The sequence below is a fragment of the Quercus suber genome, unplaced genomic scaffold, assembly GCF_002906115.3.
Source record: "Quercus suber isolate HL8 unplaced genomic scaffold, Cork oak 2.0 scaffold_745, whole genome shotgun sequence".
Classification (NCBI taxonomy): Eukaryota; Viridiplantae; Streptophyta; class Magnoliopsida; order Fagales; family Fagaceae; genus Quercus; species Quercus suber.
In genome coordinates, this window is record NW_027070182.1 from 19,180 (window position 1) to 41,113 (window position 21,934).

At 37.3% G+C, this 21,934-nt stretch overlaps 1 protein-coding gene across 3 annotated transcripts; it reads left to right on the forward strand.

Annotated features, from left to right (window-relative positions):
• Window positions 1-194: 194 nt before the first annotated feature.
• On the forward strand, window positions 195-12,287 carry LOC112030715 (protein trichome birefringence-like 14). 3 transcript variants are annotated; one of them, XR_010626316.1, is made up of 6 exons: window positions 195-457; window positions 4,555-4,844; window positions 8,838-9,032; window positions 10,152-10,347; window positions 10,850-11,970; window positions 12,105-12,287. XR_010626316.1 is itself a non-coding variant. In XM_024063383.2 (5 exons), exons 2-5 carry the CDS (start codon window positions 4,688-4,690, stop codon window positions 11,676-11,678), a joined length of 1,377 nt encoding a protein of 458 aa, XP_023919151.1. In that variant the 5' UTR covers window positions 195-457; window positions 4,555-4,687; the 3' UTR covers window positions 11,679-12,287. The 3 variants fall into 3 exon arrangements, 2 of the variants coding, with proteins under 2 accessions (XP_023919151.1, XP_023919152.1); XM_024063383.2 differs by having other exon boundaries at window positions 10,850-12,287; XM_024063384.2 differs by lacking the exons at window positions 195-457; window positions 4,555-4,844 and adding an exon at window positions 5,313-5,377 and having other exon boundaries at window positions 10,850-12,287.
• Window positions 12,288-21,934: the final 9,647 nt, after the last annotated feature.

The following is a 21,934-nucleotide window of genomic DNA, read 5'->3' on the forward strand; positions in this document are numbered from 1 at the left end:
CCATTCATTCTGCATTACATCATTTTTCATAATTTACATCCTCCAATAAAAAATTGCCACGTACAAAAAAAGCCATTTTAGTAACTTCATCGACAAAAAAATTCACCAACTTTCTAAATTAACCATGTATATTTTAAGCAAATGACGAAAATACACATTCCGTGTGTCTCTAGTGTCGAAATGTGATTGGTTGTTAAAGAGGGAAAGAATCACAGACTCTATAGAGAGAGAGAGAGAGAGAGAGAGAGCTCTGAAGCTTTTGGCACTGCGTGCCTCTCTAAAAACGAAAGCGAACCTGTATCTTTAACGCTCACTTTCAGACGCTCTCTCTCTGTTTATGTTTCTCTTTCTATGTATTTCTAAGCTGTGGATCTAAGATTGTGAAAAGGGTTCAGTAGCAACCTTAATAAATTTGGGCCATACAAGAAAAGCACTATAGGATGCTACAAAAATACAGGTACTAGTTCTTGTTCTTATTTATTTCTTTTATCAAAAAAAAAAAAAAATTGCAAATTTTTTATTTTCCTTTCTGGGAAGCTCCTAATGCATAATTTGGTGCTCAAATTCATCTGGGTATTTGGAACTGTACACATTTGTGTCATAATTTAGTTTTTGTTATAGGAGTAAGAATGAAATGGTTGTAAATTCAGTTGGGTATGTGGGTTTTTTTCTCAAATACCCAATTGGGGTTCTCTCCTAGGTAATTTTTTTGGTACATTTTATGAAAAATTTAAAAAAGAAAAATGGAAAAGTTCTTGACTTTAAGGTTCCCATTGGAGTGGTGTGGTGTACAATTTTTTTTTTTTGGGTGGTTATCTGGGGTTGTTGTGCTGGTAATTGTGAGTACATATAGTGCTTCGTTTAATGTACTATGGGAATGGTCCAATTTTAAAAATCTGGATTTCCTTTTTAAGGAACATTATTTAAGCTTATCTCCAGCATAGGAGGGTGCAATTGTTTTTGATGGTTTATAAACAAAGTTAAACTTAGCTTCAAGACAAGGTTTTTGCTTGTTTGCTTTTAGAAATTCTTGATATGTATATGGTGATCTTTTCATTTTTTTTTTTGGGGGGGGGGGGTCAAGTGGGTTGGGCAATCAAGTATGAAATTCAACAATGTTTTTCAACTATAGCATTCCTGTGATTTCAACAATGTTTTTCAACTATAGGATTCATTCATAATATGTTACTCCTGCTTTAGTTACTTAATATTATCCATATACCACGCAGGATCCTTGATTTGGATTAGAATTTATTTTTTGAACCATTAAGGACATCATCCAGTGATGAAATTCTAAGTGGATGCTATAGAATCATCTTTACTTAGTTCATTTCATGAAAGTTACTAGAGAATATGAACTCGTTATCCTGTCTTGACTGATGAGTTGGAGTGCCCATGTCTTATGATTATTGACTTGTTTTGGATGCAGTTTATATTGCTTCTGTCCATATGCAAACTTTAGCACTGGATATAATATTTGCTTGAAAACCTTGTTGATACATATATTTTTTCTAGTTGTACTTATATTGCTTTAGTGACACCAGCTGCAATAGCTTGCATTTCAAACAAGATTGCCAAAGCCCGTCATCATTTTTCATTTTTATTTTTTCACCTGGTGTTGTGAGTGCAATCAATTATAGCAGGTCTATGCAAAAAATAAATATAAAAAAAGAACAGGACAAACGATGGTAGAGGGAGCATGGAGTGTTGTGTGGTTTGGCTTTAAAAGTACATCCATGGCTGTGTTGAGAAGAAAGTTTCACTAACAAACTAACAAAGTAGGGAGATTACAATGGTATCCAACCAAATCCCAAATTTACCAAAATAACCATTTCTCACTAGTTCACAAGAGAATTTCTGCTTTGCTTTGGACTCTCGCTGCATCTTGAAACTCTGAGAATGCAATCAAAAGGCTAAACACAAACACACACACACACACACACACACACACATCTCCAACTGAAGCCAGAAGTTGTCACTTTGTATCCTCCTCTTTATGTTTAATAAAGCTCTAATACTTTCAAAAATATTATGAACATCTACATGACCTTGTTGAGTTGTTTGAACCGAACTTGTTCACCATTTAATTGCATTAATTGAAACATGAATTTATTTCTATATCACCAATCATTAAATTTTTTTTTTCTTTATCATTTTATGTATCCTTGCAATCGTTCCTAATATTGTATCAAATGGATATTGCTTGATTAAAAGCACTCTATCAAATTTATGTACTTATTTCCTATCTTCATTTCCTATCCCTGCTTCTGTGGCTAACCAACTTCAGTGGAATTTCATATGGGGTGGTCTAGGGGATGAACCTAAATTTCACCTGGTTAAATGGGCTACTATTTGTACACCTCTTTCTTTAGGTGGCTTGGAGATAAGGGAAGTAAATTTTTTTAATGAAGCTTTGCTTGGGAAGTGGCTATGGAGATTTGGGCTTGAAAGGGATGCCCTTTGGAGGCAAGTGATAGAGGTGAAATATGGATGCGTATGGGGTGGTTGGTGTACCAGTCCAGTTTCTGGTTGGTTTGTGGAAAAATATTAGTCGAGGATGGCCTTCTTTTTCTTGTTATATTCTGTTTGATATTGGTGATGGGACGAGGGTGAAGTTTTGGCAAGATTGTTGGTGTGAGGAGACACCTCTTGCTGTTTGCTTTCCTGAATTATTTAGATTTTGCCGAGATAAGGAGGCAAGTGTGGCTGAGCTTATGAAGGTCTCTAATAGGGTCATTTTTTGGGATTTGAGTTTCTTTAGGGGTTTTCATGTTCAGGAATTGGAGGTTGTGTCGAGCTTCATGGATATTATATATGGCTCCATAGTAAAGGGGTTTGGGGAGGATAAAATGAGCTGGAAGCCGGATAGAAATAAGGGATTCATGGTTAAAGATTATTATAGTCTAATGGGCTCTAACGATTGTTGTTTCCCTTGGAAAAGCATTTGGAAGCAGAATATCCCCTTTCGAGGGACTTTCTTTGTTTGGATTGTTGCTTTGGGAAAATGTTTGACGATTGACAATTTTCATAAAAGGAAGGTGTGGATATTGGATTGGTGTTATATGTGCAAGTGTAATGGTGAATTGGTTGACCATCTCTTCCTTCATTGTTCGGCTGCTATGGATTTGTGGTCTATGGTTTTGGATTTATTTGGTGTAAGTTGGGTTATGCCTAAGTTAGTTGTGGGGCTCCTTGCTTGCTGGCAAAGCCGATTTGGTCATCATTGAAATAGTCATAAATGGATAATCGTTCCCCATTGTTTAATGTGGTGTCTTTGGAGGGAAAGAAATAATAGATGTTTTGAAGATTCTGAGAGATCCAGTCCTGGCCTCAAGTTATTTTTCTTTAGAACTTTTTTGGATTAGTTGTTTGCCTTGCAAAACCAATCATTCTCTTCTATCTTTTATTTCTTGATTCTTGTAATTTCTATATTTGACCCTTGTACACTCTCTGTGTACTAGGGTGTCCCTTTTTGATATCAATAAATCGTATTGCTTACAAAAAAATACAAGGGATATTGCTTGATAGGTTTATTGTGCAATTCTTTCATTATTTTTCCTCCTTAAACATCCATTACATTAAGATTGCAATTGCTTTTATTAATCTTCAAATAGCATCTATTAATCACTTTTTTGCATTTCATCTAGCTTCATTTGTTAGAATTTCAGCCAATGGACTATGGCTCAACTGTCATTTCTCTCATAATAATTGGTTGGAGGGTGAGGTCGTAGGTTCAAGACCAATTAGGCGCGTGTGTAACTTGCCTCTCTCTCTCTCTCTCTCTCTCTATATATATATATATTTAGAATTTTGGAAAGTTAGGCAGGAAGAGTCAGGTTCAGTAATAGTCAAATATAAGGGGCTTGAGGACACATCTGGATATCCGTATGGTGTTGTAGATTGAAATTTGTTAGGAAAAGGTTTAGATTGTATAAAATTAAAACGGGCTTAATAATTTTATGCTGTCTACTTTCAAAGTTTACATACATCAATATGCTTAGTGCATGGTCTGCCATAAGTCAAATTGATTCACTATCATAGGAAGGAATTTAGAATTAGTTTTCCAGGATCCATGTAGTGTTGGTGTAATGCATTTAAAACTTGTTTTTGGTAAGAGTACTTAAACCACTTAGAAGAGTTCATGCAACATCAAGAGTTAACAAAGAATGCCTGATTTTAACTTCCATCAAGAGGAGCCATTGCTTCTAACACCAATAACACTGGCATCCATCTAAAGCATTTTTCTAACCATTGGGTATGTGTCTATAGATTTAACTTTACTCTTAGAGTTTAAATTCTTGATTCGAATGATAGCTCCTAGAAAGAAGCTATATTCTTGGTCATGAGAAAGAATCCCTCCCTCCCCCTCTAAATTTGTTGCTATTAGAAAATGATAGTTGTGCAAATCAAGAATCTGTGTTGGAAATCAGTAAAGAATTCCCATGTCCTACATGTTTATACAATTTATATTAAACGAGATATAAGCTCCATTTAAAACTACCTCATTTTCTGTGCCAATCTGATCTATTTCTTTCTTTTCGTTACCTCATGCAGATGAAGCCTGCAGTAACACAATGATTGCCTTTTAGTAGATGATGGACTTTTTCTGAGCATATTCCACTTGGAAAAAGCTGGATAAATATTCTGGTCAGGGGATCTGTAATTGTTGTAGTGTGTATAAGCAGAGATGAAAGCTGGCAACAATCATAGGTTGAAGGGGAGAAGTCTTTCTCTCACACTGGTTGTTCTCGTCATTACAACCATAGCACTTTGGGCTTGGGAAAAAAATCCTTTTGCTAATACGCTACTGTTGGCCCAAGACTGGTATATAGCGCCTTCTTCAGGTTTGTGTTAGTGCATACATGTATACACAAATTTGCACTTGTATCTTTCTTCTGTTATTAAAGTAATTCCCACTAGAATATAAAGAAGAAAAATGACAAAATATGTGACTTATTAAAAATAAAAGGGTGCATGGAGCCTTCCAAGGAACCTATGAACAAGGCTCTGATATGAGAAGATAAACTTATGCTCTGATAATTGGAACTAAGAAGTTTTTTGTGGTGCATTGACTTAGGTACGCATGCTGGCCATGTATGCCAGTCATTGTCTCATTTTTCTTGTGTAAATTCCAACCTTTCTAGTATTTCCATCCCTCTTCAGGATGCACTCTGTGACCTGGATTGGAACTAAGAACTAAGAACATTCTGTGGTGCATTGACTTAGGTACACATACTGGCCATGTATGTCAGTCATTGTCTCATTTTTCTTGTTTTCATTTCCAACCTTTCTAGTATTTCCATCCCTCTTCAGGATGCACTCTCTAACCTGGATTGGAACTAAGAACTAAGAGCTTTTCTGTGGTGCATTGACTTAGGTAAGCATGTTGGCCATGTATCTCAGTCACTGTCTCATTTTTCTGGTTTTGTTTACAACCTTTCTAGTATTTCCATCCCTGTTCAGGATACATTCTCTGACCTGGACTGGAACTAAGAACTAAGAACTAAGAACTTTTTTGTGGTGCATTGACTTAGGTACGCATGCTGGACATGTATGTCAGCCATTGTCTCATTTTTCTTGTTTTATTTCCTACCTTTCTAGTATTTCCATCCCTCTTTAGGATGCACTCTCTAACCTGGATTGGAGGCAAGCCATGAAATTGGGAGATGGCTGCTTTACATCAAAGTGGAAGTTCAGATCTTGTTCCCTTGTAGCATAGGAAACATATAGTTGGTTGTAAATGGTATGAATTTCCAAAAACTCGCGCAAACCAGGGGCACCCACTAGACCTGACAAGATTCAGCCAGTTTTGATGGCTTTGGTGGTCAGCGGTGGGTTAAATGCTTCAAAACGCAACTTGGTCTGGTTGAGTGTTGGGTTTTCCACACGAGAATCCAACACACCCAACTTGTCTGACCTAGATTTCAAAGTATCACCCTTTTTTTATGAAGGGAAAGGGGATCTAGAGATCTCTATCCAGATTGAAGGGAGATATAGGGTCCGTTTGGATACAACTTATTGTTGTTGAAAACTGATTGTTGCTGAAAACACTGTAGCAAAATAATTTTTAAATGTATGAATAGTATCGTGGGACTCATTTTTAATATTTTTTAATGCATAAACAGTGCATGAACAGTGCACGCACTGTTCATGCACAGTACTTTTTGTCCCTCAAAAGTCAATAACTCTGGCTAAAAAAAAAAACTGAAAACGCAGGAACAAAACGCAACGCCATATTAAGTGCTATCCAAACTTGCACATAGAGATCTCCTCTTTGTTGCCAAATCCGTATCGTTGTTGCCCATCAAATTGTTGTCTTAACCAGTTTTGACTGCCATCCTTGGAGTTCCATACGATCGAGCCACCATTTCTACTGGGTCGGCAGCGGGTTCCTTCCCCCCCCACCCAATGTGGTCAAGACAAGTGACGGGTTGAGCCTTAACCTGCTGACACCCCTAGTAAATGGATATATACTGTTAAGTTCTATCCTGATTATTGACTTAAAGCTTTGTTGGTTTCCACGGGCTGTTGCCAAACTTATGGTATTGATTATTGTGAGACCACCTCTCTTGTGGTCTCTTCTATTTGAGTCCTAATATCGCTTGCAGCCAATCTTGGTTGTAATTGACATCAGGTAGATGTTAAAAATGCATTTTTCCATGATGACCTTCTTGAAGTAGAATATATGGAGTAACCACCTGTGTTTGTTGTTCTGGGGTAGTATCAGGGCAATGTTTGCAGGTTGAAGAAAGTATTATATGGTCTTAAGCAGTCACCAAGATTATGATTTGGGAAGTTTTGTGAAGTTTTCATGGATTTGGACTCCACTGTTGTCAGATGGATTATTCAGTTTCCATTTACGCACAGATGCTGGATGCATATTACTTGTTGTCTATGTGGATGATAGTAATTATTAGGGATGATTAGAATGCAGTTTTATAACTACACTTTCACACCAAAGATCATGGCTTTGATACTTTTTAGGAATTGTAGTTGCAAGATCAAAGCAAGACATCAATTTATCTCAAAGGAAGTATGTATTTGATATCCTTGAGGAGACTTGATTACTGGGTTCTCATCTTGTTGAAACTTCTATGGTTCCAAATCGGAAACTCTTAAAATATGAATGAAACTTATTTCAAATCCTAGCTGATATCTTCGATTGGTTGGGAGGCTTAGTTTTCTCACTATCACAAAGCCATACTCTTCATATACAATTAGTGTTTGTTTGGGAACAACTTATCTAACTTTTTTCTGAAAGTGTGCTAAAGTATACTTTGAAAAAATAAAAAAGTAAGAAAAAGTAAGATTTTAAAAAGCTATACATAAAAGCTAAAAGCTGAGCTTATAAGCTTAAGCCAAACACACACTTAGTGTGATGACTCAGCTCTTAGAAGTCCCAAGACTCTAACATTGGTGTGCTACCCTAAGAAAGCGTGGCCATCTTAGGGTAGAAGACTTCATTGATGCAGATTGGGCTGCATTACCTTTGATAGAAGGTCCACTACGGGGTTTTGCTCCTTGGGAGGAAAATTTGTAACATGGAAAAGTAAAATGTAGTTTTTTAGTCTAGTGCAGAAGCATAATACAGAGCGATGACATGTACTGCTAGTGACAGGACTTGGTTACAGCACTTTCTTCTAGAATTATGCAGTGCCTAGTCCTATCCCACTATCATGTGATAGTCAAGCAACTATACATATTGTTTCCAATCTTGTGTTTCACGGAAGGACCAAGCACCTTATAGGAGTCAATTAGTATTTTTGTTCCAAGCTGGGTTTATATGAGATATATGCTCCAATTGAGGGGGGACTTTTAGAAAGAAAGATAATTCTATCCTTGTAGAAAGATACCATAGGTGAGGTGTCCCTATTCTAGACTCTTCTAGAAGATATTATTTATGATGTGTCCCTATCAACTATCACTATTAGAATATAATTTTTTGAAAAAGACCATATATTATATACTGTAAATTTTCTTTTGTATATATGGAGTGGATTGGGTGAGGGCTTCATATATAGAAACAATCCATTCTCTTTCATCTTTTTCTTCTTATTTGTGATAAATTACCAATTGTAACTGTCCCAAAAGCTTAAGCGGTTAGGAAATTTTGAATTCAATCATTTAACCATTATTCTAATACTACCTCTCATGTGTGGGCCTAGACTCCTACTTAATAAGTGGGGTCCAACATGTGAGATTTTTAACATTTTGAATGGGAGTTAGAATGGATGCATGGTTCTAACTTAATACCACTTATTCTAACACCATGATAAATGACTAGTTGTACCAAATGCTTACACTGTTAGGAAATGGTGAATCCAATTATTTAAGCATTTTTCTAATAGTTTGCCTCTTCTTTTTCATTAACAAAAATAAACATGACAATCTTCCTAAAATACTCATAGGTGGGCCAAGAAAGGTTGATTTAAATTTATAAAAAGGAAGAGGGGGGAGGGGGGGGGGGGGGGGGGGGGGGGGGGGGTCAAATAGATAGATGTTTTTATTTTTTCAAAAGCCCATATATTTTGGGGACAAACCTAAAAGGAATTCATCCCATCTACTTAGGATGGAGAGAGTATTACAGTAGGAGTGGTGTATGTATTGCTCCAATCAACTTGATATTTTGCATGTTAAAAGTAGTGTGTTTAGTGAAACATGTCCTCTTAACTTATGTTGTGGTGTAAGCTCAGCGACATCACCAGTTTAAACTTGATTTGATTCTGACTGGTAATATTTTTAACATCCACACATGTTCTTGTTACGGTCAACATGTTTTTAACTTGCTTTTATAGGTTTGTAAGCCTGCTAATGACTTATTTTTTGTTGTGGCATAGAGTTTCATGTGGATGCCCGAAATGATTCTGTAGTATCCATGAAGCCAACAGAGGAAATTGTGGTAAATATTTCAGATTCCATCATAACAAAAGCAGAAGAAAACTTTGGTACTGCACCAGTAGACTCTATATCCACACTCTCTCCTGAAACGATAGACAGAAATGAGGATATGACATCCTCCTCGGAAACTAAAGGTACTTTTATTTTTATACTTCAATATAAGCATGCCTCTGACATATTTACACTCTTGTTTTGCAAGTACAATATTTTTTTCCCCTCTCATTTAAACCCTTTATGATTGGTGCTGCACTTATGATTAGATTTGCTTTTCAATTTTTTTTTTCAAATTTTTATAAAGGAGAAAAGTCTATATTAACAAAGCTACTTTATGCAAAAAGAGCAAAAAATAGAGGTGCATTTAGGTGTCTGTTAAAGGGTAATAGCCAGTACTTTCTTAAGAGTCTTCATGGTATCAACTCTCAATTGTTTTCAGTAGTGTCAGGGGCTGCAATTTTTAGCATCTGGCTCACAATATGTCAAATTGGGAAATAACAAAGAGTATGGCTTCAGATAGAATAGAATAGAGGAAAAGAATACATGTGGAACTAATTTGTCAATGACCCATAGCCGACTCCAAAAATTTGGGATTAAAGTTTTGTTGTTGTTGTTGGGAGATGAAAGGGGTGGATTTTCTAATGGATTTGTTATATTCTAAACTTCCCTTTGTTAGAAGCACCGTCTGTATGAGATGGGTTTTGAATACGAATGGTGAATTTAGAGTTTGATCTTGTTATGAAATCTTGAGAATGCTATTAGAAAGTGTTAATTCGTGTGGACAGTAGGGTTGCATAAATTTTTGACTATAGACAATCTTATAAATAGGAATATAGCATTGGTTGGCGTTGTATGTGTTATGTATGTAAATAGTGAACACTAGAGACCCTGTTGATCATCTTTAGCTTCACTGTTTAGTTGCTCAAATTTTTTTTTTTTGGGGTGGGGGGTGGTTTATGGTGCAGTGGGTGATGCTGCAAAAAGTGAATTTATTCATTCATACTCCAAATGTAATTGTTTGGTGGAATTGTTGAAACGAAGTGTAACAAAATATAAAGCTCTGTAAAGTTCTAACTTATCAAAAAAAAAGCTCTGTAAAGTTCTAGCTTCACACTTTTTTATATATTAATTGTTTATGTGACAAGTCTAAATTTGTTACGAAGCATCCATCGACCAGATTTAATTCATGCATACTCCAAATGTAATTTATTCACTCTTCACAAATGAATACTAAGGTTGTCTGGTTTTCACCTCTGCAGTCTGCAACTATGCCAAGGGTAGATGGGTTGCTGACAGTCGAAGGCCATTGTATTCTGGTTTAGGATGTAAGAAGTGGTTATCAGCAATGTGGGCATGTAGATTAACACAGCGAAAAGATTTTTCTTATGAGGGATATCGGTGGCAGCCAGAAAGTTGTGAAATGCCAGAGTTTGAGCGGTCTGCATTCTTGAGAAGGTAGGTATCTCTTCTTCTTATTATTTGAAATTTCCCTTCGTCTCTTCTCTATCTTGTGTATCATATGGCTGTTATAATTCAATTCAAAAAACTTTCAATGGCCTTGGTATAATATATCTGATATCTTATTTATTAGATTTTCTGTTTTTCCTATTTTGACAAAATCCTGACTTGAGCACAGAATTTACTTTACTACAACCAAGTATGAGCAACATAGTTGACTTCTTTAATTTTCAGATTGCATCAATTTTAGTATGAAATCAAATATTAAACTGATGTTAATTTATCATTGATGTCAGATGCTTTATATTGCACCCTGCTCAGGTTTAGTTATAACTTTGAAATTTTTAGATTTTTCTCGCTTTTTATTGGGGAGTTATTAATGATCATTTAGGCAATAGTTTACTGACTCCTAATATGTAGTTGGACATGATTTAGTCATAAGTTTGAAATTTGATGCTCTGGTTATGTTCATGATATAAAGTGTTGCTGTTCATATCAGAATGCAGGACAAAACAATTGCATTTATAGGAGATTCATTAGGTAGGCAGCAGTTCCAGTCTTTGATGTGTATGGCCACTGGTGGGGAAGAGAGCCCAGAAGTTCAAAATGTGGGAAAAAAATATGGTCTTGTCAAAGCTCGTGGAGCCATACGTCCTGATGGCTGGGCTTACTGGTTCCCAAAAACCAATACCACCATTTTATATTACTGGTCAGCAAGTCTGAGTGATCTAGTGCCCCTTAACACCTCAGACCGAAACGCCAATGTGGCTATGCATTTGGACCGTCCACCAGCTTTCATGAGACAATTCATCCATTGTTTTGATGTGTTGATTCTTAATACAGGACACCACTGGAACAGGGGGAAGCTTAATGCAAATCGATGGGTGATGTACGTGGATGGAAAGCCCAATGAAGATAAAAAACGTAATGAAATTGGGAATGCCAAGAATTTTACAGTGCATAGCATCGTCAGATGGCTTGATTCTCATCTTCCCTCTTATCCCCATCTCAAAGTTTTCTTTAGGACCATCTCACCGAGGCATTTCTTTAATGGAGACTGGAACACTGGGGGTACCTGTGATAATACCACTCCCTTGTCCGGAGGAAGTAAAGTTACGCAAGATGGATCAAGTGATCCAGTTATTGAGGGTGCTGTAAAGGGTACAAAAGTAAAGATTTTGGATATTACTTCTATTTCTAAACTGAGGGATGAGGGTCACATATCCCGCTACAGTATTAGAGGAACAACTGATGTAAATGATTGCTTACATTGGTGCCTACCCGGCATTCCTGACGCATGGAATGAGCTCCTTGTTGCACAAATATAGGCTCAGCCATGCCGAGTATGCATCGGCAAAGACAAATTGAAACATCTATTCTTTATGGTCTAAGAAGACCATTTTTCTTCATAATTAAAATAAAAAAAAAAAATGTAATTCAGCTTTCTTACCTAATATTTAAAGCACCATGTTCAAATCCAAATCACATGGGAATGTATTCTTCAGTGTTATAGTTGTTTTTTCATAGGATTTTATGGACAAAGAGACTGCCAGAACAAAGAATACCCGATGGCTTCAGCTCCCCTCTCAGACTAGTGACTTTAGCAGTTTAAGGGCTGTTGTATGTATCATCAATTCATCACATTGTTACAAGAAAATATCCACGAGGCTTCTCCCCCTTTTTCTCTCCAGAATTTTTTGTAACATATATGTTAAAGGCTCTTTTTTTATTATTTTCTTTTGTTTTGAAAACAGCTTCAGCCTTCAGTGAACAAAACAAGGAGGCATACCAGATTAACAGACATAAACACAGTCGACGGAAAACGAATACTTGGTACATTGAACCTTAAATCTTTATCTCTTCCTTCTCTTCTATGTATCCGTTTGACATGATTAATTTATTCATTTATTTTATTATTTAGCTTATTTTTGCTACTATTTATGGGTCTCACTGAACTTTTTGGTACTATTCATAGGTTTTATTATACTATTTCAACTAATTTTTATCTTTATCTACAATACTTTTAGCAAAATTTTTAGTTTCAGCAAAATAAACAGATTCCAAACGGACTCTACATCTAAGCTTTTCCTTTTTCCCTTCTTTTGGGAATAAAATTACATTCTTCTTTCATATTTTCTACTGGAAATAAAAAACATAATCCACAACAATGAAGGTCCCCCATAGTGTGTTTGGATTGTTTCTGTGGTCTCTCGTGTGCTAATCGTAATGAAAATTGGCCTATAGAGTTAAATTTTTCTTCAACTTCTTGTTTGTTCACACCCTTTTCTGAATGAAAAAAAAAAAAAAAAAAAAAATCCATGGTCAATTAGTTATTTTATATCATACTTGAGAAATCAGGAGAGTATACAAAGGTGGCAAAGGCAGCCGTGAAGAAAATGAAGAGAGCTGAGGAAGATTTCAAAAGCCTGTTGGTTAGATATAAGGAGGCAAAGTGTGAGATTGAAGCACTTAATGGTGAGCTATCAGAAGCGTACACGAAGGTGAGGTTTCTCGAGCAAGAGGTAGTACAAGCTCATGCCAAGGTAGATAGGGTCTCCTCCAGGAAGCTAGATGATGTTATTTCATCTCAAAGACATGCCTCAGACAAGTCCGGGTTGGGATATACCGGAGGGAGTAGCTCATCAGCCAAAGTCACCAAGGAAGTAAAGTTTGTGAAAAACAAAGAGACGGTTGTTGATAAGTCTACTCTAGAGATAGTTGAGGCTGAAAAGAAAATGAATGTGGCTAATCAACGGATGTTTAACAAGTCCCGAAACCAATTTGAAGTTAGATTTGGAGCTAGAGGAAGATCTCTCCCAAGACAGCAGCAGGGTCTTAGAACAAACTATATTTGTCACTATTGCGGATTGCAAGGACACACTAGACCAAACTGTCAAAAGCTAAGAGCAGACAACAATGCGAGTGTACCTCGGTCCCGAGGAAGAAGAAATGACTTGAGGGCTTGGGGTGGTAAGCAATCAAGAAGTCAAAACCGGGATTCCGGAATGACGGACGTGATGAAAATGATTGGCGCCTTCACCACTTGCTTGGAGAGCTTCAACAGAAGGTTTGAAAGTCCTAACTCCAGCACCCAATCCGTCAAGGATATCATCCCAAACGCACGTGACGTGTGGGTGACAAAGGGTACTCATGCATAAGCATTATAACATGTCCATGCATCAATTCTTCCTATGCTTTGTGGATATGATTGGTTATTTGCATTCTGTTTTTGAGTATCTGTTTATTTTGTGGTTTGTTTGTATTTAAAATACTTTCTCATTTTCTTGTTTTTGATCATTCTTCTACTGCTTTTGTGTCAAAAATCCAAAAACTCATAAAAATTTGAAAATCCAAAAAGTTCGATCACTTTGTTGAGTTTTGTCTCAAAGCAAGTTTAGCCTTGTACCTTTGTACCAATGGCTTTGTGCATTTAACGAGCTTAGCTTGTCTCTCATGCACTCATATCATTGTGGAAGAAATTCTAAATTCTATGTGGTTGTTGTAAATAGATCTTCAACCTTGTCATGAATGATTAGTGAATGGTTTTGTTGATCTTGAGACATGCATAGACTCATGCCTATATATCTTCTCACTCTTTATTTTTATGCTTTAAAAGAGCTCTCTAAATGTAAATCTCCAAATGAAAAGAGATATTGAGCTGCAAAAGCCTGTCGCACATACAAGTATTTGACTAGGAAAAAGGGAAAGCGACTAAAATAAAATGTATGACAGATGCCCAAAAAGCCAAAGGCTAACTCATTAATTGAAATATCAAAAATTTCAGGCATCTATCTCTCAATGAGAGTTTCTTTGCTCAAAATTGGCAAATGATATGTTGTATGTGGAGCCAAATGAAAAGCTTCAAAGAGTTGTTATTAAGTTTTTGTGGGAGGTCATATATGCATGCTTCTATAATTGAGATAGGTCACATGATCTAGTGCTAGTTGTGTATGCCTTGATTGAATTGATCATTGAAGCTTCACATTGGACTAAGGACCATCTCATTTTTGATATCCACACACAACACACAAGTCTATGTTCAACGAATGCCATATTCATTTGTGTGATTGTACTTGATTAAATGTGTTTTCACATGCTCAATCTTTGTTGGTCAAACACAAAAAGATTTTTGAGTGTTTTGTTTTGTTTTTGGAAAGTACTTTGCTTTTACAAAAATGTGAAATTTTTTCAAAAACAATGTTGCCCTGTTTTGGCGACTAAGTCGCGGGTTGGCACAGTCGTAAGCCCCAGTCGCGAGCTTAATCAGAGATTTTCGTGACTTACTGGCGAGTCAGTACTCTAGTCGTGAAAAAGACTTAGAAAATTTTTGAAAAATTTGAGTTTTGCTCTTTTCGCGGCTCATTTTTGGCGGCTTATTCGCGGGTGGAATGTCCAATTGCGAGGGTTACTCAGAGATTTTCGCGGCTAAGTTCGCGACTCCTTCGCGGCTAAACCTTCCAGTCGCGAAAAACACTTAGAAGATCTTTCTAGAATCTTACCTTCACAGTGTTTCGCGGCTTGATCTGGCGACTTACTGGTGACTTGGTTAAGTCGCGAAAAACGCGTGTTTTGCATTTTTGAAGACAGTTTTTTTTTTAAAAAATTGTTTTTCAATTTTCCCTCGATTTTCAACGACTGTTCATTGTCTTCTTCACTCTCTCTCTCAAAGCCTTCGATTATCACTGAAGAATTCTTCATTTCTGCATCATTTCTGCATAAATCTTCAAGAAAAAGGTATGAGCTTTCTTGTTCTTCACTCCATTTTCATGTTTTATGTAAAATATTCTTGAATCTATGTGTTTTACTATTCGGATTGCTATTTGGGTATTCTGATCATTTATGCTTAAAAATGTTGTTTTGATGGTTTGGTTTGTTCCCTCTTGATAATGCCTAGTTTCTTGGGTTTACTCCATTATGGGGTTTCATGTTTTCACCTTCTCATTCATGGGTTTTCATGCTTGAAATTTGATATTTGAATGGGTCTACCCATTGGGTATACGGTTGTTGGTCTCTTTGTGATGTTTCCCTAAATGAAATTTGTATTTGCCATGTGTATGATCTTATGTTTATGTGGTTCAACCTGTTCTGTGTGTGTATTTACACATCTTGAGTATGATCCTGCCTCTAGGGATTATCTTGCACATTCCATGTTCATTTGGTTAAGTTTCAGTGATAGTTGCTTTCATCTGTCTGCATGAAAGTGTCATCTTTACAGACTGAACTTGGTTAATCTGTGATTACTATGTTATGTCTTATTTCTCTGTTATCAACTATTCTTGGTTTGTGTTTTTGCCCAACACTCTGTTCTTCCTTATAACTACATGGTTACTAATTTGAGTATACTTCCACATATTGTGTTGTGCCCTTGTTGTGGACTTTTCTGAGAGTTTACAGATGGCTTCCACATCATCTAAGAAGAAGACTCCTGCTAAGAAGGCTGATAAAAGATTGAAAATGGACAACAACTTGTTTAGATCAGTCAAACATTTTGAGAGATATAGAGATCCTTTGTAAAAGGAACAATTATCCAGGAGAGATTTGTGGATTTGCATGACCTGAGGGATACATTCATTCCATAATGCTTTGAAGGAAGAGGCTGGGAGAAACTTCTGGGTGACTTACCTTTAGTGTGTGAACCACTAATCAGAGAATTCTATGCCAATGTGGTGATAAAGGAGGAAGAGTTGAGCTGTTAGGTGAGGAAAAAGGAGTTTACCTTAGATGCTCATGACATTGCTAAGGTTTTAGGACTGGAGGGGTTAGAAGATTATGAATTCACAAACTACAAGGATAGAATGGTCTCTCTAGAAACTATCCAGAAAAAGATTGGTGGAGTTTTAGAAAGGAGATGTCTCAACACTTCTGACTTTCCTAAAGACATAAGGTGTTTAACAACAATAATGATGTACAATCTGTACCCTATAAGGAAGATGACTACGTTGACGAATACCAGAGCCATCTTTCTTATGGATCTTAAGGAAAACACCTTTATTGACATCAGTTCCCACATTTTTGACACTATAATGGATGAAACTAAAACCACCTCGAGGCCCAAGCTAGTGTTTCCAAGTCTTCTCATGAGAATTTTCAAAGAAAAAGGTGTTGTAATCCCACAAGATATCAGTCCTATGCCTCCTCTATCAACCATCAACAAATTTACTCTAGTACGAATAGAGAGTCGTCTTCCAGGTGAAGAAGAAGAGGGTGTCCATGAAGAAGGTGATCCTATGGAGACTGAAGTAGAAGGGGCATGACCAGTTTCCACACCTAGAGTAAGAGTCAAGAGGAGCAGACCTTCTACCTCATCACCTGTTCCTCCTGATACCCTTCAGATCATCCTGGAGAGACTTGATACAATCCGCGATGTTCAGAATCAACAGACAGAGAGGATGACAGCAATGCAGGACCAGCTAGATGTACTTTCTGCCAAGTTTGACAGCATTCATACCAGCCAGGATCACTGACCCTTTGGCCATTCCGGTCAAAAAGGGGGAGAACTTTTGGGGCAGCTCTTGAGGGGGAGTGCTCATTTTGAGGGGGAGTTCAAATATGTGTTTTGTTTTTTTTTTCTTTAAGTTTGATACACTGGTTTTTAGTCTGTTTTAAATATTTGTGTTTTAAGTTTGATACACTTGTGAATCTTTGGTGTTTACTTATATAGTATGATGTGATTCAGTCTTAAGCACTGTTTGATTGTGTTTTGTACCCATTGATGCTTTTGTAAGCTTTGAGGGTTGTTACTTGTTCTTATGCACTGGTTTGTAGGCTTGTATGGTTTGTGCCATGTATTTGCAAAAACTTTGCATATGCAGCCTTTGTGCTTTGTGTTTTGGTACTTGTTAATGCTTTGCATTACCTTAAGTACAACACTCTTGTGCCCATGTAGGATTGTTCCTAGATGCATATATGTTTGTATGCATTGGTTGAGTGTTAGACTTGCAAATGATACTCTTCAATTGAGTTTATCATTTTTGCATGTCCAGATGTTCATTCCTTGTGTGAATGAACATAGTAATCACTTTTGCATAGTGACTACTGGTGTTGATCTTGCCATGAATTATTGCTTTTATGCTTATGTTCATTTTTGCTTGATCATGCTTATTTTGCTCCATATGCATATTAAGTTTTCTGCATACAATGATATTGCTATGTTATTGTGTTTCAGGAGTTACTTATTCATATGTACAAGAGCTTTACAGAATCTAGAGTTAGGTGTGAGTGAGTTTTCCAACTGTTCCCAACTCACGTTTAAGTCTAGAGTCTGTTGTAGGGTTTTGTCACGGAATAGCCAAAGGGGGAGATTGTAAGGTTGAATTTAATCAACCATTTAATTGGCTTTATTTTGTGACCAATTTGCTTGTAATTTAGCACTTAGCAACCCTGTATTTAGGTGGGAAAATTGTAAGGGTAGTGTGTGAGAAGATGTGAAGAAAAGCTCAAGAGTGTGCAAGAAAAACAGAGACTCGCGGCTAGGGCTCGCGGGTGGATCGCGACTGGCAAGCCGCGAAAGGCTAGCACGTGAGAGGCACACTGGGAAGCTGAAGGGTCGCGCCAGCTGTTACGCTACAAGACAAAAGTTCCAGTCTGGCCAGGCCGTTACGTCGCGACTTGGACAAGCCGCGAGACCAAGTCGCGAACTTGCCCTGTTTGGCAAAAACTGACGTTTTGTATTCCCTTCTCACCCTACTATATAAACACCCTTATACCCATCATATTGAGAGAGCTTCCAGAGAGAATTTTGTGAGAGAAAACCCTAGAGAAAAACAAGATTGCTTCATTCCTAATCTTCATCTAAAGAGACTCTACAAATTCCTCTACTCTCTTCCTCTCCATTGTCATACCCTTGAGAGGTCATTTACCAAACCCTTATCTCACCACACCCACGTCTGTGAGAAGGTCCATTTGGTGCTTAGAGAAGCAGTTTGGAAAGGAACCAATATATATTGGTTGATGCTATGGTTAAGTAGCGAAATCCGGCAAGCTAAAGAAGAAATAGGTTCGGCATAACCTCGTTAGAGCAAGAAGCTTGGAGGGCTTAGGTACTTGGGTAGATTAGGCTTGGAGGGTCTTCTGCTGTTCATGTATCCCAACTATATTCTTTAGTGGATTTTATCACCGCTTGGATGGCGGCGGAGAGGTTTTACGCCGAGGACTTCAGATTCCTCTTCGATAACACATCGTGTGTTGTCCGTGTGTTTGCATCTCTCTTTCCTTTATCTTTTCCTTATATTTACTGTTGTGAATGTGTTTATATTTGGCATAGATTGTATATCAATTTTGTTATAAGCTTGTTATCATATTCCGCACATTAATTGTTTAATTCAAAGCTTGAATTGGTATTTTTGTATCTGGGGTCTAAACGTTCAAAGGTGTTTCATACCCATTTTGAACTTTCACTGTTAAAGGGTAATAGCCAGTACTTTCTTAAGAGTCTTCATGGTATCAACTCTCAATTGTTTTCAGCAGTGTTAGGGGCTGCAATTTTTAGCATCTGGCTCACAATATGTAAAATTGGGAAATCACAGAGAGTATGGCTTCAGATAGAATAGAATAAAGGAAAAGAATACATGTGGAACTAATCTATCAAGGACCTATAGTCGACTCCAAAAATTTGGGACTAAAGTTTTTTTATTGTTGTTGGGAGATGAAAGGGGTGGATTTTCTAATGGATTTGTTATATTCTAAACTTCCCTTTGTTGGAAGCACTGTCTATATGAGATGGGATTTGAATACAAATGGTGAATTTAGAGTTTGATCTTGTTATGAAATCTTGAGAATGCTATTAGGAAGCATTTCCGTGGAGATGCATCTAGATGAATTACATGAACAAGAAAGTGTTAATTCGTGTGGACGGTAGGATTGAATAAATTTTTGACTATAGACAATCTTATAAATAGGAAAATAGCATTGGTTAATTGGAGTTGTATGTGTAATGTAAATAGTGAACACTAGAGACCCTGTTGATCATCTTTAGCTTCACTGTTTAGTTACTCAAAAATTGTGGTCCTTTTTATATGGTACAGTGGATGATGCTGCAAAAAGTGAATTTATTCATTCATACTCCAAATGTAATTTATTCACTCTTCAAATGAATACTAAGGTTGTCTGCAACTATGCCAAGGGTAGATGGGTTGCTGACAGTCGAAGGCCATTGTATTCTGGTTTAGGATGTAAGGAGTGGTTATCAGCAATGTGGGCATGTAGATTAACACAGCGAAAAGATTTTTCTTATGAGGGATATCGGTGGCAGCCAGAAAGTTGTGAAATGCCAGAGTTTGAGCGGTCTGCATTCTTGAGAAGGTAGGTATGTCTTCTTCTTATTATTTGAAATTTCCCTTCGCCTCTTCTCTATCTTGTGTATCATATGGATTTTATAATTCAATTCAAATAACTTTCAATGGCCTTGGTATAATATATCTGATATCTTATTTATTAGATTTTCTTTTTTTCCTATTTTGACAAAATCCTGACTTGAGCACAGAATTTACTTTACTACAACCAAGTATGAGCAACATAGTTGACTTCTTTAATTTTCAGATTGCATCAATTTTAGTATGAAATCAAATCTTAAACTGATGTTAATTTATCATTTATGTCAGATGCTTTACATTGCACCCCGCTCAGGTTTAGTTATAACTTTGAAATTTTTAGATTTTTCTCCCTTTTTTTTGGGGGAGTTATTAATGATCATTTAGGCAATAGTTTACTGACTCCTAATATGTAGTTGGACATGATTTAGTCATAAGTTTGTGTTAGAGATATATACTAGTAAAAGTAGGACTGGGCTTAGGCCTATTACATTGGGCTAATATGACTAATATATATTTCTAATAATAATTATATTTTAACATGGTATCAGAGCCAAACTTCATTCTTAGCATCAAACAAAACATCTCTAGCAAGCACAGAAGAATATCACGTGCACACCACTACCAGAAGTCAAACATGCTTATCTGCTGGATTTAGACTCCATAGCATCTTGCAGCCACCGTGGCTCAGTGCTGTGTGCAAGATCCACAAACTCAAGCATACCCGTGACATCAATATCAGATCTGTGCAAATCGAGGCTTCACCTGATGAAACCAACCATACAGATGTGCTCCACGGCCTCTCGCGACCAAAACCCAAGAACCTGGAATTTAACGGCCGCTGCATGCGCCTCTATGCACTTACAAAGCCTCCGGTTGCTCCTTCCAAGTGCCGCTGAATCTCTCGGATTAAGACTGGATTATGGTACACGCACCGCTCTGTCGGCCTCGTACCCTCCGATCTACAAAACCCGAGAAGCCAAGCAGCCGAAACAAAGACACGCACCCATACGTGCCACTAGAGTTTTTGGCATCTCTTGCACGCGCCGACGGACTACTCGCATGCGCCACACTCGCCGAAAACTGCTACTGATGTCATTTGACGTCATCGGATGACGTTATCACTCCACGTCAGCAGCCATGCAAGCAAAAAGCCGCGTCAGCCCTAGCCACGTCTACAGCCATGTCAGCAAGCCATGTCAGTAGTGTCGCCTCGTCAGCACCACATCACCTAGCTGATGTTGACTTGGACAGACCCGACTCAGACCACCCGGATCTGACCCGTGAGCTCTGACAGTTGACTTTGACCTATCAGTTGACTTTGACTTTTGCGTTGACTTTGACCAAAGTCAAAATTTCCGAAAGAGCCTATCTTGCTCAGTTTTTCACGTAGATTCTGATTTTGGACTCCGTTTCTTCATTTGAAACTCCAAAAATGGTCAATTGACATATTCTTCATTGTGGTTTCTTCAAGGCATCTCCAAGTTATCTTCTCATGCTTATCCAACCTCAAGCCTTCATCAAGCTTCCACCTTGAGTTTGAGGGAGGGTGTTAGAGATATATATTAGTCATATTAGCCCAATGTAATAGGCTCAAGTCCAGTCCTACTTGTATTAGTAGTCTAGGGTTTAGTCGCCTATATATACTCATGTTAGGGTTCATTGTAACATAGGTTATTGTACTACATTCTTATATAATAAAGATGTAGCCCTTAAGGGATTCCTCTGTGGATGTAGGCCGACAAGGTTGAACCACGTAATCCTTGTGTTCTTGGTGTTCCTATTCTATACTTCCTTTTCCGCATCGACTCTGCATACACAACATGGTATAACACATCGTGTTGCTAATAATTCATTTAACAGTTTGAAATTTGATGCTCTAGTTATGTTCATGATCTAAAGTGTTGCTGTTCATATCAGAATGCAGGACAAAACAATTGCATTTTGAGGAGATTCATTAGTTAGGCAGCAGTTCCATTCTTTAAGTTTTATGTGTATGGCCACTAGTGGGGAAGAGAGCCCAAAAGTTCAAAATGTCGGAAAAAAAAAGGCGTAAATGCATTTTTAGTCCTTACATTTTGCACTTTTTCCATTTTAGTCCCTACATTTTATTTTTACTACTTTTAGTTCCTAAACCAATTAACGCCTGATATTTAGGTCCTTTCTGTCACTCAACCAACGGCAAAAACTGACGTGGCAAACGGAGGCACAATAAATGCTGACGTGTCCATTAAAATAATATTAAAAATGCTACATCAGCATCCACGTTAGCTTCC

What these genes read in the sequence shown, in the direction of transcription:
- LOC112030715 (XM_024063383.2), top strand. Translation starts at nt 4,688, where the DNA reads ATGAAAGCTGGCAACAATCATAGGTTGAAGGGGAGAAGTCTTTCTCTC. An exon ending in GTATATAGCGCCTTCTTCAG is followed by an intron (nt 4,845 to 8,837) that starts GTTTGTGTTAGT and finishes GTTGTGGCATAG; the next exon opens with AGTTTCATGTGGATGCCCGA. An exon ending in CGGTCTGCATTCTTGAGAAG is followed by an intron (nt 10,348 to 10,849) that starts GTAGGTATCTCT and finishes TGTTCATATCAG; the next exon opens with AATGCAGGACAAAACAATTG.